Source organism: Anticarsia gemmatalis, chromosome 6 (assembly GCF_050436995.1).
Source record: "Anticarsia gemmatalis isolate Benzon Research Colony breed Stoneville strain chromosome 6, ilAntGemm2 primary, whole genome shotgun sequence".
NCBI classification, from domain to species: Eukaryota; Metazoa; Arthropoda; class Insecta; order Lepidoptera; family Erebidae; genus Anticarsia; species Anticarsia gemmatalis.
The window spans coordinates 2,215,966-2,234,797 of record NC_134750.1 but is presented as its reverse complement, the minus strand read 5'-3'; the positions used below and the strand labels follow the sequence as shown (position 1 = coordinate 2,234,797).

The window sequence follows — 18,832 nt, the reverse complement described above, 5'->3', positions numbered from 1 at the left end:
TTTCTGAAGGCTAGAATTGAACATATCTACCAGAAACCTAACTTTCTCAGAACAATATTATCACCGTTGACTATCGCCAACGTTTACAAAGACGATTATTTAAATATAATTAAAAGGAGCGAAAGGGTTTCCGAAAATTGAGCCGTTTCCATGAATTTACTACGGCTAGGTGACTTGGAAAAGTTATTAACGTTTACAGCGTTTTATTCCAAAAAACGAGCCTTTGGGTACAGTTAAGGTAAAAATAGTAATAAATTCCTGCGATCGCTATTTTTCAGACACCTTGAGTTAATATAGAATTTTATTGGCGCTCAAAAAGTTTTTAGATTTTTCCAATTTAACAAACAAGTGGTATTATATATTAAAACGATAAAACACGTTAAGGAATATAATTATGTATGTATTTATTGTAAAAGTGGCCGATGTATTTACGTGAATGATTCAAGGGAAGTTTGTATGAATGTTGTAAGTGGTGATATTCAGCCGCTGCCTATATAAACGCTTTGTTTGTGACTGTACTCACATTTACGAGTAGAAATCACATTTGTTCCAGCATCGACTCTATATTCTATTACCTACAACCCTTTCACTGAAAAGGCATTATTTGTTCTAACGAAAAGTACTTAGATTGGTCTGAGTTTTATAACTTTTTTTCTATTCGCGTAGTTTTCATACTAGTCATAAATAGCGCTTCAAAAACCCACTAAGGCTTTAACGAAATTACTTCAAAAAAGTCATTGGACTATGTAAAGCTTTTCGACATTTATAATGGTGTTTAATGTTAGCTCCTCCGACATTTTTAGATTAAAATACAGAATATATTCACTAGGACAATTTTCTAACCTAATTATTTTTTACGTTCAGTTTTGTTGAGTACCTATGTATCGCTCACTTGTGATGATAATGTGACGTTTCGAAAAACTCAATTTTACAGTATACCATTTTTAAACTTTTGATCGTCGCTAGTGCTACACTGCGATAGTTGCGTCACCTTTTCTCATTACGCCGCCATTTGTGGAGTAAAAGATATCGCGTTTTTGTAGAATAAAGAGCGTATTAAGGCGGTTTTGAATACCAAACAAAAACTTTTCAATTATTCGAATTATCACATTGTCGTCATTGCTAGAACTTACGGAAAAATGTTTATATATCTAAACCAGATAATTGATGTGTTCAAGAATTTAATTTTAACTCAAAAATATATCTTCTTTTCAGATGCTCCAATCTCAATTGCACTTCAACGCTGAGTGATATTAGTTTGCAAGCTGTATCTAAACCCAGTACATATGAAGCGCAAACTATGCAGGACATCATTCAACTGTGAAGACATGGAGGAGCTTAATGTCGTAAGTCTTTTGAAAAAAATACTATTAGATAGACCGTGAAATTTAATGAGTTACCTATTGTCTTAGATGCTCATAACATTTCAATATTCACACATGTTGTTGAGTGCCTTTGTGCGTTTTCCAAACCTATTTTATTTTGTTTATATTTTCTAATCTGACTAAAAAGACCTTAATTTCTGCTGAAATTTTCTCAAGTCATAATATACTTTGGTATCTATCGAGAAGATCATATCCTGAATTACATATAATTACATGAATTGTTCCTTACCTGATACTGGTATCAAATCTAAGACCTAGATTATCTACTATCGCGTAAGCTTTGCATATTCCTAGCAAGATTTAATACTCTCACTAATAACTTTAACTTGAAACGAATTTTATCATAATGAAATTTCCCAAACGACTCTACAACCTTTGGGATCATTCACCTAATATTAAATTAAATCATTTATCACTATTCCTCAAAACTCTAATCCTATGGGACAACACACCCGTCCCTTGAAACTTTATTTGTTTAGGAGACTGTCAAAGGGTGTATGAAGTTTATTTTAGTTAATCCTTTATACCTTCCCGTGAGTATGTTTTTGGTTTCTAAAACACCCACTCTGCGGTGGATTTGCTTATAAAACCCATCCCAGTGTTATCCTGATTTTCGTATGTTGTTGCCATGCTCAAATAATATTTTTCAACGAAAACGACGCGCTTCGTTACCACTATTGACTGTAGCTAGTTATCACAATTGTTATTAATTTTGTATAAAAATCTGGTCAGCGCCTCCGGCGGGCGCCGCGGGAATAAGTTTTGAAATAAATTTAAATGATTAAATTCTCGCGTTACAGAAGGCTTGGCTCATGTGTTTTTAAAAATATTAGCCAATAATCTAAAATAGTTTTCGGTTTCCATTGTTATATTTTTGCGATCCACAAACCTAAACAAGCAATCCAGCAGCAAAAAGAATCAAGTGCCTTATAATAACACAAATTGCAAAGTCCCTTCTTGTATTCAGTATAATCGTAAAATGAAATAAGCTGATGTAATGAGAAACCTCTTCCTTTCTTTAAAGACGTAAAGAGTACGCTAACGACACCGCACTATTCACTAGACCTCATACACTATGCATCTGCCATAACTAATTAGTAAATATACATTACTATTGTATTATTTATTCATAGAAACCTACTAAGTTCATAATCGCCTAGGCACGTCTGACACGACAATACATCAAACAACGTAACGCATGACTGACTAGATTTGATTTTCGTAATTGCTCGTGTTATAAATCTTGATTAGTTTATTATAAATGCAAATTACGATTACATGATTTAAGATGCATTCATAATCCATACTAATATTATAAAATTGTTGAGTTTGTTTAGGTGCAATTTTTAATTTTTAGTAAGCTTTGGATAGCCTATTTATTAAGGAAGCCTATAGGCTATGAAACATCACGCTACAAAAAATAGGAGCAGAGTACCAGTAAAAAATATTACAAAAGCGGGGAAAAGTATGACCTTTCTCTCGTATGCGACGCAAGCGAATTCCTATTATTCTCTCCCATTTTCTTCTTAAATATTGTGAATTATTGTCCAAAAAAATAGTAACATCTCCAGTTACCAATAGACATGGGACAATTTATATAAATGTCGAAACGTGGGTGTATTTCATACATCTCTGCCCTGTAAAAATCCATGTAAATCGAGACCAACTAGATTATTTATAAACATCTCATTGTGAACGGGCTTTTTGTCCAACTTATTAAATTTTACGTGTATTTTTGCACTGTAGTATTTAATTATATTTATTTCCTTTATCAGAATACTGCTCCGCTCTCAATCCGTACAAGTACTTCCTGAGATTTCAGATGTCTATTATCTATTTTATGTTATCTTCTCTTCTGTATATAAAAATAAATTGCTGTTCGTTAGTCTCGCTAAAACTCATGAACGGCAGGACCGATTTAACAAATTTTGGTCTTAAATTATTTGCGGAAGTCCAGAGAAGTATAAAATTCGACATCCCTTTTTTCACTTAATCGTTGTTACTAAAATAATCTTCATCAAGAGAAACAAAGCAAAATTCCAAATATTTCTAAATAACACATTAATTGTACTAAGAAACAAAATCATCAGTTCTAATTTTCTCCGAAGCAACATTAATTAATGTTTACTAGTTAGCACATAATTAGAAGTCGCGCTCATTATTTACTGGCTATAATTTTCCATGAGCCAACCTATTTAAACGAAGAAATTGAAAATGTTTATCAAAGTCTGCTTTTGCCGCGGAGTGGGGAAAAATTGAGTTATCCGAGGCTTCTAAGAGGCTAGCTACAAATCGAAAGGCTTTTAAGAAAGGACGGATGAAAACATATTTTTCTAATTTGAGAAGTAATACTTTTATGATTTGTTTTTACTGTTTATATTAAATTGTTACCACAATAATTGAACATGATTAAGGTTAGAAAAGTTTAAACTTTAACATGTTGAATACAACAATGATCTTGCTAATACATGAAAAATATATTTTGGTCTATATTTGTATTACAAGTATGAAAATAAATAGTTATTGTTCTATAAGAACCATATTTCTGAGAGAATTATAATTAGTTTCTTTCGTAGAGTTCGTATATCATAGACGATATTCGACGAAATCTAATTATAATATAATCCATACTAATATTATAAATGCAAAAGTAACTCTGTCTGTCTCTCTGTCTGTCTGTCTGTCTGTCTGTCTGTCTGTCTGTCTGTCTGTCTGTCTGTCTGCTACTCAATCACGTCTAAACTACTGAACCAATTTGCATGAAATTTGGTATGGAGATATTTTGATACCCGAGAAAGGACATAGGCTACTTTTTACCCCGGGAAAATGACGCATTTCCCGGGAAAATTCAGAAAATTCAACGAAGTCGCGAAATATCAATATTATAATGACATTGAATTAACAAAATTACGTTGCCATGGCAACTGTTTTAATGGCGGATATGTCTTAGCGCGACTTCGTTATACTAAGAGATATAAATAATTTTGAGAATATTTTTCGTGAAAAAAAAGCATATTTTATATCATCACGCTACGACCAATAGAAGCAGAGTAGGTAACAGTAAAACGTGTTACAAAAACATGGCGTAATATGTGACGCAAGCGAAGTTGCGCGGGTCAGCTAGTCATTTATAAACACCTACCATAATTCCATGGGGATATATTTATTATGATTCCTAAACAAATGACGGTCATGGTTCATATTAGTAACTTATTTTTTTTGTCAAGTATCAGACGAGAACTGCTGACGTCTGGACGGTAGGGTAGTACACGATTGCCGATCACAACGTCTAGGGTTCGATATCCACTTGTGCAACAAGTATATTATTATAGTATAGTCTAGAATGCTCTCAATAATGTCCAGAGGTAGATAACGTGCCCGGTATATTATATGACAATAGGCTAGCAGCCTCTTACATGGGAGTAGCAATGTAAATGGCTAAACATTTGTGTTTCAGGAACATCTGCATATAGGTACTTTGGTATAACAGCCATTGTTTTTATGCATATATCAATTTCCAGTTAATGACGATAACACGTTAGCTGATCCGCATCAAAATATCGGTTCGCTAAACATTTAATTAATCATTGATGTTATTAGCACATTATACGACAATTACCTACGATAATATTGAAAATGGATTAGTTGCGTCGATGTTAATACGGTAATGTATTAGGCAGACATGTTGAGTTATATTGATCTATTACGGTTGAATAATTGCTGTTTATTCAAATGAGATTAGTTGAAGTAAGACTAATTTGTGTCTGTTAGGCTAATTTATATCTTGTCGTGTGTATATTGAGGCAGATGACAGGGTTATGTGTATTGGTCGCTAGGTTTATTTGGAAATAACAAACCTGCTCTTCAGGCACTGAAACTATTGCCAAGCAGTAAGACACAGTGTCGGGATATCTTAAACCATACTAATGTAAAGGCTCCATAAAAAATACTAGTTTTCAGATTCCCCGTCACGGGACAACTCTACGGGACTAGTGGGATAGACCCATCTAGTGACTCATGAAGCCGACTTCAACATACTTAGAATAAGGATAGGCTGATGAAACAAGTGTTATACATTGGGTCGCAGACAGTCAAATGTTTAAAACTAAACTTTTACTTTAAAACAGCTATTATACTTTAGTCCTAAACTTAAAACCTTTGATCTCATTAGTCAACACCTCGTCCCAGGTTTAATTAGCACAGCTCTAAATTGCCTCCCCACTGTTCTATTGTAACTTTCACAGAGCTAGTGCTTTTCGTTGTACACTCACGTTGGGAAATTAATTTTCACCAAGTGAAAATAATAGGTGTGATTAGACTTAGTCATTAGTTTATGTGAATAAAAATTGTTTGAACAATATATGTAACAGTAATGTTCATAGCAATATGCAGTGTCATACTTATAAATCCGTTCGTATGGATAATTGAAAAGCTTAACATCTTTTTCTTAACTATGACTCAATAGTTAATTTCAGACAGCAATAAAACAATCATGGCATACAGAGAATACGTCTGGCGTATTCTGTTTTTTTTTTTTTTGTAGACGCCATTCATATATTTTAAATTGATAGAGACCGTGACCTAGCATCACCTGTCGTCGTGTTCGAAATTGATTTCATCGAGATTCCGTGTCGCTTGCAGTTTGCGGTTGCGGCGTGCGAACTACAGAGTAATTTGCATTGAGCACTTCGGTGTATAGTGTGGTCTGTCTGATTTTCAAGCTTTGTAATAGCTCTTACATAATTGAGATGGCCTACACTTTTACACTAGTGCCTAGTGGCTTACACTACAGCACTTTTTTCATAGATCGTCTATAATTATTATTATAGTAGGGACTATTATCTTGCTCAGTATTTATGAACACTTATACATTCCTACTTTAAATTCATTTGATCTGCAATAATCCAAAATAAATAAATAATCCATATCAAATAAATCCTAATTAAATTCACCTTTGAAAGAAGAAGACAAATTAAATTACATAAGTTTTATTTAAATACAATGGGAAAATAGGATTAACACTAATATCAAGAATGAATAATAATATAATAAAATTAAACATTACCATGATTAAAAATAAACACGAATACAGGGATTAAAATAAAAAATCATAAATATTTTTGTGTTAAAATCAGACATTAGTACATTTTCCTTTTTCTATTACTAACAGTAATCTCATGATAAATGACGACTGTTATTTCAATATTTAACCTAATAAATCCAGGTCTTCCATTTCTCGTTCTTCAAAGACATTAGGCGCTGAAAATGGTGGAGCAGTAACAATCTTATCCGGAGACATGTTCTCCTCAGAGATTCTATTCTTATGCATCTTCATATAATCTTCCTGAGCATTCAAAGCCTGTCGCCGCTCCTTACCTTCAACTATAGTCTCATCCCAGAAGAATGGTGCCTTAAACGGATTATCCAGTACTGTTCTCTTCGCAGTATTTTTCAAATATTCATAGTCTTCTAAATACTCTTTTTTGAGAGACTCTTTATCGTCTGATAATAGACTCTTCTTTACCTTTGGTGGCTTTTTGACCGCCTCAGGAAATAGTATAGCAACAGTATCACTAAATATAGCTTTCTGATTTTTCATTATTTCCAACATTCTTTTTTCTTTCTCTAAACGCTGCGCCTCCAATTCTCTTAAAGGTTTCTCGTGCTCAATCAACTCTGCTCTGTTTATTCTCTTTTTAACTGCAATTGTTCGTTCTATAAGTTTTTGTATAATCATTTGCCATCTTTCTTCTGGACCAATGACTTTTAATTTGGCCAATCTTCGTGCTTCTGCTTCTTCTTCTTCTCTTTTTTCCTGTTCTTCTCTCAGCCTACGCTTTTCCTCTTCTTTCTCTGCTAAATGAGCACCTTCTTTTCGCTTGAGCTCTAGTAAAATGTCTGGATTACTTTGCATGTATATATTTTGCCACTGAATAAAACTTGATATGACTTTAACCTCCCTAAGAAGCATAGCTTCCATTCTCCCTAAGTACGAAGAACTTTCTAACTGAAATATTGGAGGATTCAAATACATTCTAAATGAACCATTTGCGTCACTAACACCAATCAAATTTTTAGTCAGAGGTAGTGTATGGAGAGTTATGTGGGTCAACATTGTACCTGATAACGTTTGTACTGAAATTGGCTGATCGCTTCTCAATAACAAATCCCAAGTTTCTATGTCACCTTCAGACGTGGTAATAAAGAGTAAACTTGGTTTGTACAATGACCATGCCCCATCTGTCAGTCTGTAAGGACGTTTTTTCCAAATCAATGGACGATTCTTTAATTTATCCGACCAAATGGCAAATATTTTCCCACCCACTGTCAACGTTACACTATCCATGAGCGGATTCTTTGTAGTACAAGATATGACTCCATCGTGAATACAACATTTAAATTTGATATCACAGTACTCAGAATTGACAATTTCACCTGTATTAAATTCATGTCCTTCCCAAGATACTTTTTCTACATCACCGTGTTGAGAACCACAATAAAATGTAGTACTCATTTCACTCTCTGCCTGTGATAGTATATCACAAGTAAAATACTTTCTACCTTTCCCAGTATCCATTGGTGTATGAGTATATTTAAGAGGAAGTGGATTCAAAGCAAAGCCTTGCAAGCAAAGTGTTTGAGGTTGACCAGCTGTACCCAATATAAGCTTATAACACGGCTGCAGGATTCGATCCAATATTTTAAACGGCGAAACATCTACAAGTAATCCAGAAGGTCTTCTTGGCACTCTTTTAGATTTCTTAACTTTTTTGTTATCGAATATATTGATATTCTCGACTGACAAATTCCATATTAAAATATTTCCATCTATTGAACTAGTAGCAAACTGTAAAGATTTTTTGTGATCCGTCATTTTTGTCATTTTACCGGTGGGAGTCACAACAAAATTTGGCGATATCCATTTAATATCAGTGACGGGCCCGTAATGACTAGTCATAAGATTACTTAATACAGTAGCACTCACAACGGCATTGTCTTGAACAGGTTTCATCCATCCCATATGAGCATTCATTGCAATCTTATATTTTTCTCTTGTTTCGCTCAAAACTTCAATGCTTTCAACATTATCGAGCTTGTTTGTAATATCCCATAAAACAATCTGACCGTTAATTAAACCGCCAATAAGAATATTCTCGTCAAACGGACAAAATGATAGTGTTTTGACTTCCCGCGGGGATTCTAAATACAGTTTTGGTAATAAACTGTCGATGTGGCTCCAAATCATTACTGGATTTAGGCCGTACACAGCTCTTTGAATAGGATCGGGTCGTGTAGTCAGAGTCTTCATAACCTTAGGAGACCCATCAGAGTAACAAATAGCTACTATACCGGACCACATTGGATGAAATACAGCACAGGACACATATTTATCTTTAGCTCTAACGTCTGTGAAACAAACATACTCTTCGAATGTCATTGTAGTGTATGTATCAGTAGATTTTTGAACGACTAAATTTGGATAATCGTTACAGTAAATATCCATAACCGTATTAAGTTCAATGATCGAAGTCATTTCGTCTTTTTTGGAGGACATGAAACCATTTATCATTTTGATGTAGGATGGTCGTCGTAACCGTCGAAAAGCAGCTTTGAAAGAAGCCATCGCTGCTTCATCTGGCGCTTCTTTCTCTTGTTCATCTTCATCTTCGGAACCCTCTTCATCTTTACGACCCTCCTCACCTTCTTCGGCGGGTTCTCCACCACCTCCGTCACCACCACCGCCTTCAGTATCTTCCATGCTACCTAAAGCATCAGCAATTGACTGTGTCCACATATTCTGAGGATATTTAAGCACAGTTTGAGCAGCGCTATCCATCAATGGAGGCGATACTTGAGTGTCACAATCAACTCGGCGTCGAAAAACATTATTAAACTTCTGTCTATACGGTGTTAGCTCTATGTAACCATCTCTAACGGAATTAGTATCTCTTACTTTAAACTTTACAGGATCGTATACCGTAGGAAACTTTGCTCTTATTTCCATCTCCATTAAATTTCTAGCGTTTATGGGTATCAGTTCAATAATTTCTTTCTCGCTACCCAGACTAACCCATGGTCTTGGCTTTTTTTGGACGGCTTTTTCTAATTTCTTTTCCTGCCTCTTAATGAACCTATCAGATTGCTGTTTACAATGGTCTCTGGCTTCCGTAGTGCAACAAAGGTAAAATGTTTCTGCATCTTGCGACAGTTCGGGTGCAAACCCTAATAGAATATATTCATCTTTGTATTCTTCTATTTCTTTTCGAACAGGGAAGAATTCTGATAATTCACCACCGACTTCCAAATTCTCAACTATTTTGGCCTTGCTGACTTCTTTCCAGGGAAATTGCACGTTTACATGGACGCCTACGACTATTTCTATCTGTAATTGTGTTTCTTCACCCAATATAATTTTGTATACACCTTCGACGTCATATTTCGGGATGAACCTCTTTCTTCGAGGTTGTGGTGGTGCCACCTGAGTAGATGACTGACTTTTGGACATCTTATCTTCTTCGACTTCAACTGGAAATTATATATTATTATATGAAAATATATTTCGTTCAAATCAGTGACTGTCAGCATTTGACATTAGAAAATAATGACAGTATATATTTTTTTTTTCTTCAACAAGTTTATTTTGAACCTCGGCCATAACTAAAATAAGGTTAATTACACTTTTTGAAACGTGCAATTATTTTCAGCTAAAAATCTGTCGTAAAACAACCAAGCATGAATTTATTGAATGTAACCTGTACTATTTAATTACTTTAACTCTCGCCAATGAGCCGGAAATCATCGCCACAATTCGTTTAAATTTATTATTTAATTTTGACGACGAACACTTTATTAAAAAAAATTGATATTTTTTTTTTAACAAACTTTAATCATTTAAGAGCTTTAAATGTCCGCATTTGACGTATGATGACCAGAGTAGTTACGCCTAGTTAGAATTTTATCACGATTTGGTTTTTTTCTAAGAAAAGGTCTTTTAATATACGCTCCATATATCTTCATCTATTATATTCACATCATGATGTGTAGCAAAACTAATAAAACCCTTATCAAACGGAAAGTGTCAAGGCAGTCCTCCCGGGACCTTTGGTCATCCGTCTTTGAACTTTTCTTCCGCTCAATTATCTTCTATTCGAAACAGAGCCTTGACTGCGGAAGTCCCATTGTTGAATGTTGTAATTACTTAAGTAATATCCTTGAAACTGACTTTGAATAGATAAGCTTCCTGTTCAGGGAATGCTCTCTTTGGAAAAACAAATTTTGTTTTCATGGCTATTTTTAAAGTATCAATCTGTTTTGTTAAGATTGTATTTTTCCTTTCTTTGTATTGATATCGGGGAAAATTATTACAAAATAGACTCTAATTACCGTAATGGTTCCGAAACGTATGTTATATATTTATTGAGATACAAGAATATACATTTGTTAGAAGATCAATTACGCCTACTAAATTCATCTTTATATCATCAAAGAGACAGACATCTTAATACACATTATCTACACACTAGCATGAGTAACACATTCAACAGCATTACTTGTTTTACCTCCTGTATTATTATACAGGTTTCCCTAGTTCAGACACCTAAAATCATTGTTATTCAGTAGTTTTTAGACTCAATGGAATTTAAATTATATGAGATTAAATATTTGAATAAATGATTTATTATTATTATTTACACTGTAGGACAGTATTAAGATCCTCACCTGACTGTACCAAAGTCTCATCCTGACTGTCTTCTGGTAACTTTGGTTTAGCTTCTGGTTTAACTTCTTCTTCTTCCTCATCATAGCTCGTCTCTGAAGAAGAATTACGAACTGGCCTGACATTCTGATCCTCATCTTCACTATCAGATTCACTAACAAAATGTTCCATTGTTTATCTGAAATCAAATTGGTGTTATGACTTTTTTGTTAGGGGTTACATAAAAAAGAATTTCATCATTGTAGTTCAAAAACGAAAATTTTAGACGATCATGTATTTTCCCATTACTAGCTAGTAGTCACCTTCCTGAAAGAGTAAAAGTTAGGCCAGTATACCACACTAGTCAAGAAAAGGTTAGACCATATTATGCATCACTAATTTGACTTTTTTCAAAAACTATTACAAAATATGGTGATTTATAGTTAGAGATCCGAACTTCTGAACGTTTAAAAATAAGGCTCAAACGTGACATAAATAGAATTTCAAAGTATAAGTCTCAATATGTCTTGTCCAAAAAAGTTTTCCTTTTTAAAAAGTTTAGGACCCGCATTACTTCTAACAAGCGGTATTCGAAAGTAAAGTTTGGAGTTTTCTGCAAATTGTATTTTAATTTTTGTGTTCCGCGAAGTGCTGTGACAAATTTTAAATAAGAATTCAGAGAAATTAAGAGCTTCAGACGCTTCACTAATGACAAACAAATACTGAAAAAGAGAGACAAATTACAAGGAATAGCGGGTCAAAAAAATATTATATTACATTAGTAGCATTCCAACTTTTTACGTGCCCTTTGAAGCACGGACACTCTCATCTCAATTACCATTATTGTAGCCTCCGTCAGTCAATCCCATCTATAAAATGCTCACGCTAAAGTTGCTTTGCCCACTGATTCTTTACCAACCGGTATGCGCAATAAGCGCAATCATACAACAAAATTACGTCTGTAAAAAGGTACTTACCAAATTAATTCAGCACGTCACTCCAAGCGTATTAATAGTAAATACTGTCATGCAACCGTGAATACTAATTGCAAGCCATTAACAATTAAATTAACACTAATTTGTAGGAGCTGTTGTTTGATTACAAACAGCCAGTCGCGTTGGTGGTTGACGCATGCGCTTCAGTGAGTTGGTGGTTACTGGTACGGAACGGTACTAGCAGGGATAGGAGCAACAGTTTATGAATAGATTTTAACTTAGGGGAGTATTTTTTATATGTTATATTATGCAAACTTATTTTGTTTTCGTATAAACTCTAGAGCAATTGTCCTTTTTAAAGGAACAATTTGGTGTAATGCAACATTGTTGCTTTAGAAACGCAACGTTTAATTCTAATAGTTATAGAGCAATTACATAGTTTTTTTTATGGTATAGATTACAAAAACAATGCTTGTATTACAATTCTGTCGACTATTTTATTTAATCATCTGCTAAATCACTGTTAAACAAACATATTATCAACACAAAACAAATGGGTTAAAACCACATATATAATTTTACATCGTTATCCCTTAACCAACTTCACTTACAGAAATAAAAAAAGACCCGACTTTTTCCTATGAACGCCGCCTATCATTTACCAAAAGGCCGATATCAGTGGAGCATTTTTCAAACAGCCTTTGACGGCTTCGTAGATCGGAATCACGGCTTTAAAAACGTCAGCTGCACTTGCCACCGGAACCTATGAGTATAGTACCGGTAAACTGTCGATATTGGATCCCTACATGATACTGGCTGGAGGCCAAATGCACATCTTTACTGCAATTATGCTATGACTAGAATTTCTATTCGCAGTACTTTAAATCAAACACGATGTTCAGAAATGGTTTTGTGTTTTTAATAGCGTTTGTGTTAATTAATATAACTTGATTGGAACATTGATTTCTGCTGTATATTTAGAGATCTCGGATATCTATTCCGAGCCGAACGTAAACACCGAAATAAACCGCTTCAAAACAAACAAAAGTTCGACGCTCAATATTGTTTCGAAATACACAAACATTTTACTTGTAGGTAGCTGTATAGTTTATCAAAACCTTAATAGGCTTGAACAAGTCTTGCATCTTAAATGCTTTTTATCAAAGACCTAAGACGTAACTAACAAGACACCTGCAAAGTCTCCGTGACACCACTTTTATCCTCACCGTTCATCACCTAAAGACGTACTGACTTAAGATTGGCAGAAAGCTTTATCTGATTAATTGTTTGCAGGCCGCCTTGTCTCGGCGGAAGGAGTCGGCCGCGCCGCTGACGGGGGAAAGAGACAGCTCGCTGTTTCGTCACGGATTTGGATACCCTCTCGCTCTAGTGCTGAGGCTAAGAGTTTTACAGGTGAGTGATAAATTGATTTGCGTTTATGTGAATTTTGTTGGTATTTTAGCAACCCTACTGGGAAATACAAAAATGAGATTCTAAATGTCAAGCTTGTGACTGTTGTGTTAAATGACTGGCAAATCTAGAAATGGTTAGAGACTCTAATAATAATTAAGATCATTAAAAGCATATTATATCAGACAGTGACCGGAAGACGAAATCTAATAATTTTTTTTAATGACGATAGACTGTAAAGCTTGTCCTATAGACTGTAAATTTACGACCTTACTGCTTGTGTCAGCTGATAATATGGTCCAGTAATATTTATATTAGTCTTAGCAACACACAAATTTTGTAACCTTTCTTTACAGTCAAATCTCCTCGACGAGGCTTACTAACGACAAACGAGTAACTAATGAATGACACTGCCTCACTCATTGCTTTGCAAAGAACTAAAAATACATAGGAGTTAGCTCTTCATTCTCATCGAACGTCACGAATGTGTTCTCGTTAGTAAAAGTATAACGATTTCTCACTGCACGTTATTACGAACACATAACGAGGAAATGGCTGTATACTTGACTGTGCAAAATTTCGAATTTTCTTCTGGCTTTGCGTTTCATTTTTAGATGGAGGCAATGAACAAAACTTTGAGTCTTTGCCATTGTAATATAAATTCAACACAACAAAAACTTTTAAGTGAATATTTGCGCCTGTGATTTACGTTATTAATAAAATGAGGCTCATATTTGTAGCTCTTTTTTAGAAAAATATAGATATCATGTAAAGCTTTCAACCTTTTTTTAAAGGCACCGCAGGTTAACGCCTAATATGATAAGTTAAAACAAACAATAATGATATTTTACCGTGTCATTTACTCAAGAATGATATACCAATAAACAACCACCCATCTTTGAACTGACCGTCACAAAGATTCCTTAACCCAGAAGGCAATTCATTAGCGCTTCAAGCTAAGTTCACTAGTGGGAGGTAACTGCTCCAGTATTAGTGCCCGCAAGCGACCGAGGACATGAATGTTGGATGCTTGCACGAAGTTCGGCCGATTTGTTAGTCATGTGGCTTCTACGGGCTCGTAACTTTAGAACAAAAAGATTGTTACCGGTGAAACTTGTACGTGAACAAAGTATGTTCCTCCTTTTTATGAAACTGTTGCACTTAATAAGTGTGAGTTTTAAAATCGGTTTTCGTACAAAATTTTAATTATCGTTGTGAATTATGTGTTGTGGATTCGAATTTCTCTTAAAACAAAGGTTGACGTGACATTATCTAGTCAGGATTAACAGACTTTTTGTTATTCTTATTGCCATTCTTCAAAAGGATTTTCTATGACATTCTTTTGAGTATTTCTTACAGAGACACGATAATTATGATGACTTTTTTTTATATGTGATAATAGAGTTATACATAAGAAAAAGAAAGATTTAGTAGCACATTTATACTTCATACATTTATTGAGTCATATTTATGGAGTCAACTATTGATACCTTTATAAGTCGAGTCATATTTTTATTCTACTGTAAGTGAGTGATCGTGTACATTAAAATAACGATATGACATAGTAATAAATAAATATACGTAAGACAAATTGCCTCAAACTTATAAAAAGTGATGGATAGCGTTGAATGATGTATGTGTGCCAAACATCACTAAATTTTAGATGTAAGGGGAAATAATAATATTAGACAAGGTCAGGTTGTGTTTGATAAACAAGTTATCGTAACATTTTTATTTTATGAAAATGCTTCCATGGGGTTGGCGATAGTATGTTATGCGACTACAGAATAATATAGTATCACGGGATCGATTCCTAGGTCGACCAAAGAGGAGATAGGTTCTTCTAATTAATTTTGAATTATTATCCTTAACCGTTTCGTTTGGGAAGACACCTTCGCTCGGCAGTGGGACGGTAGTGGGTAAAAAAAAACATTCGTTAGTCAGAGCTAAGGTATCTAGTAATTTTATGAAAATCCTAAGAAAGAACTCTATTTTAACTACGGGTAGTTAATGAAGAGTACGAACCTTTTCAGTTTACCTTTGAGTGTGATATTATAAAAAAAAATGTTTCCAATTCGACAAAGCTTTTAACATTTATGAATACCGACATCAATTCAATTTAAATATATAGAGAACCACATTCGTTAAATAAACTAAATGGTATTTCATTCGATTCGTTTAACAGAATGTAGTTATTTCAATTCGATTATTCGAAACCAGATAAATATAATGAAATAGAAGCACACATTGTGAATAGAACAAAAATAGCCGCTAATAAATATTAAAAACGTTGATTTGTTTTGCGTATTATAACGTTAGACAGCCTATTTTTGCTTGTTTGAACTTTCGAATAATGGGAACCACAAACTTATGAGTATAGCCACATTCATAGGAATAATTAAGTGATATAGAACATCAAGCTACTAGGTACAATCAGGTACATACATATAGGGGCAGAGCATTTATCAAAAAGAACTAGACGTGGCATAGTGGTTAAGGTGGTTGTTATGCCACTGCCAGTAAGGAAGGAGGTCATATGTTCAATTTTCAAGCTGAAGAAAACTTAATATTTGTGCGCGCCACTTAAAGACGTTTCAAGTTTAGTTGTATTTTGTTCGTTGTTGGTATGTTTACAAAGTCCTCACTACACGAGACCAATAATTCTTACCGCGGTAGTGATCTAAAAAATATACCTACTTCATTTTATAATGGATTTCCAATAAAACCTTAGAAAAACTAATAACTGGTATGTGGGAAGAAGAACTAAAATGAAATAACATATTCAATAGCAAAACCCCTTCAATCGTTACATCAAAAAGAAAAATGCAGATCTTTTCGCACAAATACAAGATATTGGATTCCAAAGAATTGTGTGAAGTAACAAGTTGTTCCCACAAAGCTCTTCATACGATAGTTCTACAAAGAGCGAAGCGAAAGTGTAATGCAAAATACCGAGGACGCCTTTCAGAGTGTTTATTGTTGGGAAACTTTACAAGTTCTGTGACGGTGCTTTAATGTCTTTTCTTATTTTATAGATGATATTAATAAAATGAAAGGTATGGGCTTGTATTAATTATTTTTTGTGGAGATGAAAAGTAAGTTGAGCAAACGAATATTATTTAATATGAATCTCCCTCGGAATATAAGCTAGCAATCTGTAATACTTTGACTCAAAAGATTTTGTGATTAGTTACAAAAACGTGGAAGGTAAACTAACATGCATTAACACAGCCGAGCAACTGACACTATGCAGAAAAATTAGTAACCTCAGATAGCCCCAAAAAAAACTTAAAAGCTATCCACGTAATTTAAAAAAAAATATTTGATTACGAACAAGAGTTTCACAAAAATATATACGTAACAGTGTATGTATTTTAATTAATCCTATTAAGCTCTCAATAAGCCGAAGGACAGAATCCTTTTTATAAAAATAACGAAGCTAAACCACCTTGTTAGCACACGGATTTTATATCGCAAGATAAAAAATATATGACGATGAAAATAAATTTATACTTTTAACACGTGTCGAACACCTTTATAGTCTTCATTGGTTGCTAGCAGTAATATTTGTACTAATCTAATCTTATAGTAATTAGTATAAAGCTAAGAGTTTGTTTGTTTGTATGAACGCGCTAATCTCGGGAACTAATGGTTGCGAATGATTTTGTAATAGATAGTCCATTTATTGCGAAAAACTTTTGACTTAATAACTGCTGTAGCCGTCTCATTTATCGTTTCTACGCACCACATTGACTGTATTGAGACTATTACAAATATAGGTGACAAACAGAATGATGCACACATTGTTATCGAATCAATCAAAACAAAATTTATCTACACATTTTTCAAAGCTCCAACTGTTGCACTAAAAATCTATTTATAGGATACTACTATCCACGTGTCAGTGGCGAAGGCTCCATACAACTCGATTCCTACCGGCTTCCCTTTCTGGACAGACTTAATATTAGTGTTAAATTAATTGTTTACTTTTGCCTAATAATACACAATTAATTAATAATCAACAATATTTAAAGCGAAATCTTTAACTAGAATCAATAATCTAATCGAAACAGTACGAAAACGCCTACCCTTCAAAAATTACGCTCCGCTAAAAACGCAACGTGAAGTAATAATAATGAAATAAACCGTAGGCGCTGATCGGGAATCGCGTACAATAAAAACTATGGCGGCGATGTCGCTTACGACCTTTTGGATCGCGCTTTACACCGCGCTGCATAGTGGCGAGCAAGCCGGAGGAAGAGCGGGTTGCCTCGCGCTACAGCGCTCGCGCCGGCCGCGCCGCGGCGGACACATGATCTTACGCATGTTTCTGTCGCGGCGCGAGCCGCGTGCAAGAGCGAGATGGCGAAATATAAGCTAAGCATCCTGCATAAGTATGAGTCGAACATTGTTCACCAGTTTGACATTAGGTTATGTTTGTTTACTGTTTTTTCGCGCGCTCTATAACAAATTAGAATATTTGTGTTTATTACAACATTATTCCTTATTAAATGTTTGTGCATAACTGTGAACGTATCAGTGTATTAAAGAGTAATTGTTTTGCATGTTTCTATTCGAGTAAATTTTCATTTTCTCAGATTTATAGGTTAAACTCATTTCTATTAAAGTGTTCTGCGTTTATCCATAATGTGTTTGATATTTTATTGTTGATGAAAACATTCTAAATTGCTTGTATAATATGTTATAAAACAACCAGTGCGAGACAATCATCAATCGTTCGATATACGTTATCTTAAATATGTGCTGTTGTGTTACCTACGTGTTACTACACTGAAGACAGAGTAACTTAATGCAAAACAAGCATGATTAGGTAGCATGGTAAGTACCTATGTATTATTAGACTGTAGAGAGAGAAATAAGAGACTGTAGTCGAATGTAGATAATACTCTCATATTGTTATTATGCAGAATTTTACGTCGATATTCTTACGATGTAGGTACATAATATGTAGGTATTATACCTAGACAATGACTAATAGCTCCGGCTTACCTTTTGTAAAAACTGACCCTTCGCCACTGCCACGTGTAGCAAAATTGCACCTTTTCCTTACAAAATAGTTACATCCACCTCCGCTAACTTCCTCAGAAAGGAACGTACAAGATTCTTATCCTGTCCCTTCCTACATTTTCTATTATTAACTATAACCTTTTACTTTGTAACATTTTTTATCTAAGTTCGGAATAAAACACTTATGACAAAGAACATTCTTACTATCAGTTCTTTGAAATGAGGAAACTATACAAAAGAATAACTTTGAAGTACTGCCCTTTGTTCTTTGTAAAGGGAAAGAAAATAGTATTTTGTTACACTCTTATTGTATAGTTTAGCATACGTGTTTTTGTGCTTGAGAGCCACTTTAAAGAGAATTGGCAGATAATAGTCCA

The 18,832-nt window shown here is 34.3% G+C and overlaps 2 protein-coding genes across 2 annotated transcripts in view; one reads left to right on the top strand and one right to left on the bottom strand.

Annotated features, from left to right (window-relative positions):
* Positions 1-18,832, top strand: part of LOC142973848 (uncharacterized) — a 60,751-nt gene that overhangs the window by 30,293 nt on the left and 11,626 nt on the right. The window contains exons 2-3 of the mRNA XM_076115869.1: positions 1,216-1,346; positions 13,311-13,430. Coding sequence (XP_075971984.1) covers positions 1,287-1,346; positions 13,311-13,430 — 180 coding nt within the window. The 5' untranslated portion in view covers positions 1,216-1,286. The remainder of the gene's footprint in view (positions 1-1,215; positions 1,347-13,310; positions 13,431-18,832) is intronic.
* On the bottom strand, positions 6,364-9,963 carry mmm (missing minor mitochondria). The gene has a single exon (XM_076115868.1). It carries the CDS (start codon positions 9,889-9,891, stop codon positions 6,592-6,594), a length of 3,300 nt encoding a protein of 1,099 aa, XP_075971983.1. The 5' UTR covers positions 9,892-9,963; the 3' UTR covers positions 6,364-6,591.

Bases quoted from the DNA above. Each gene is read 5' to 3' on its own strand.
- mmm (XM_076115868.1), bottom strand. From the start codon at position 9,891: ATGTCCAAAAGTCAGTCATCTACTCAGGTGGCACCACCACAACCTCGA.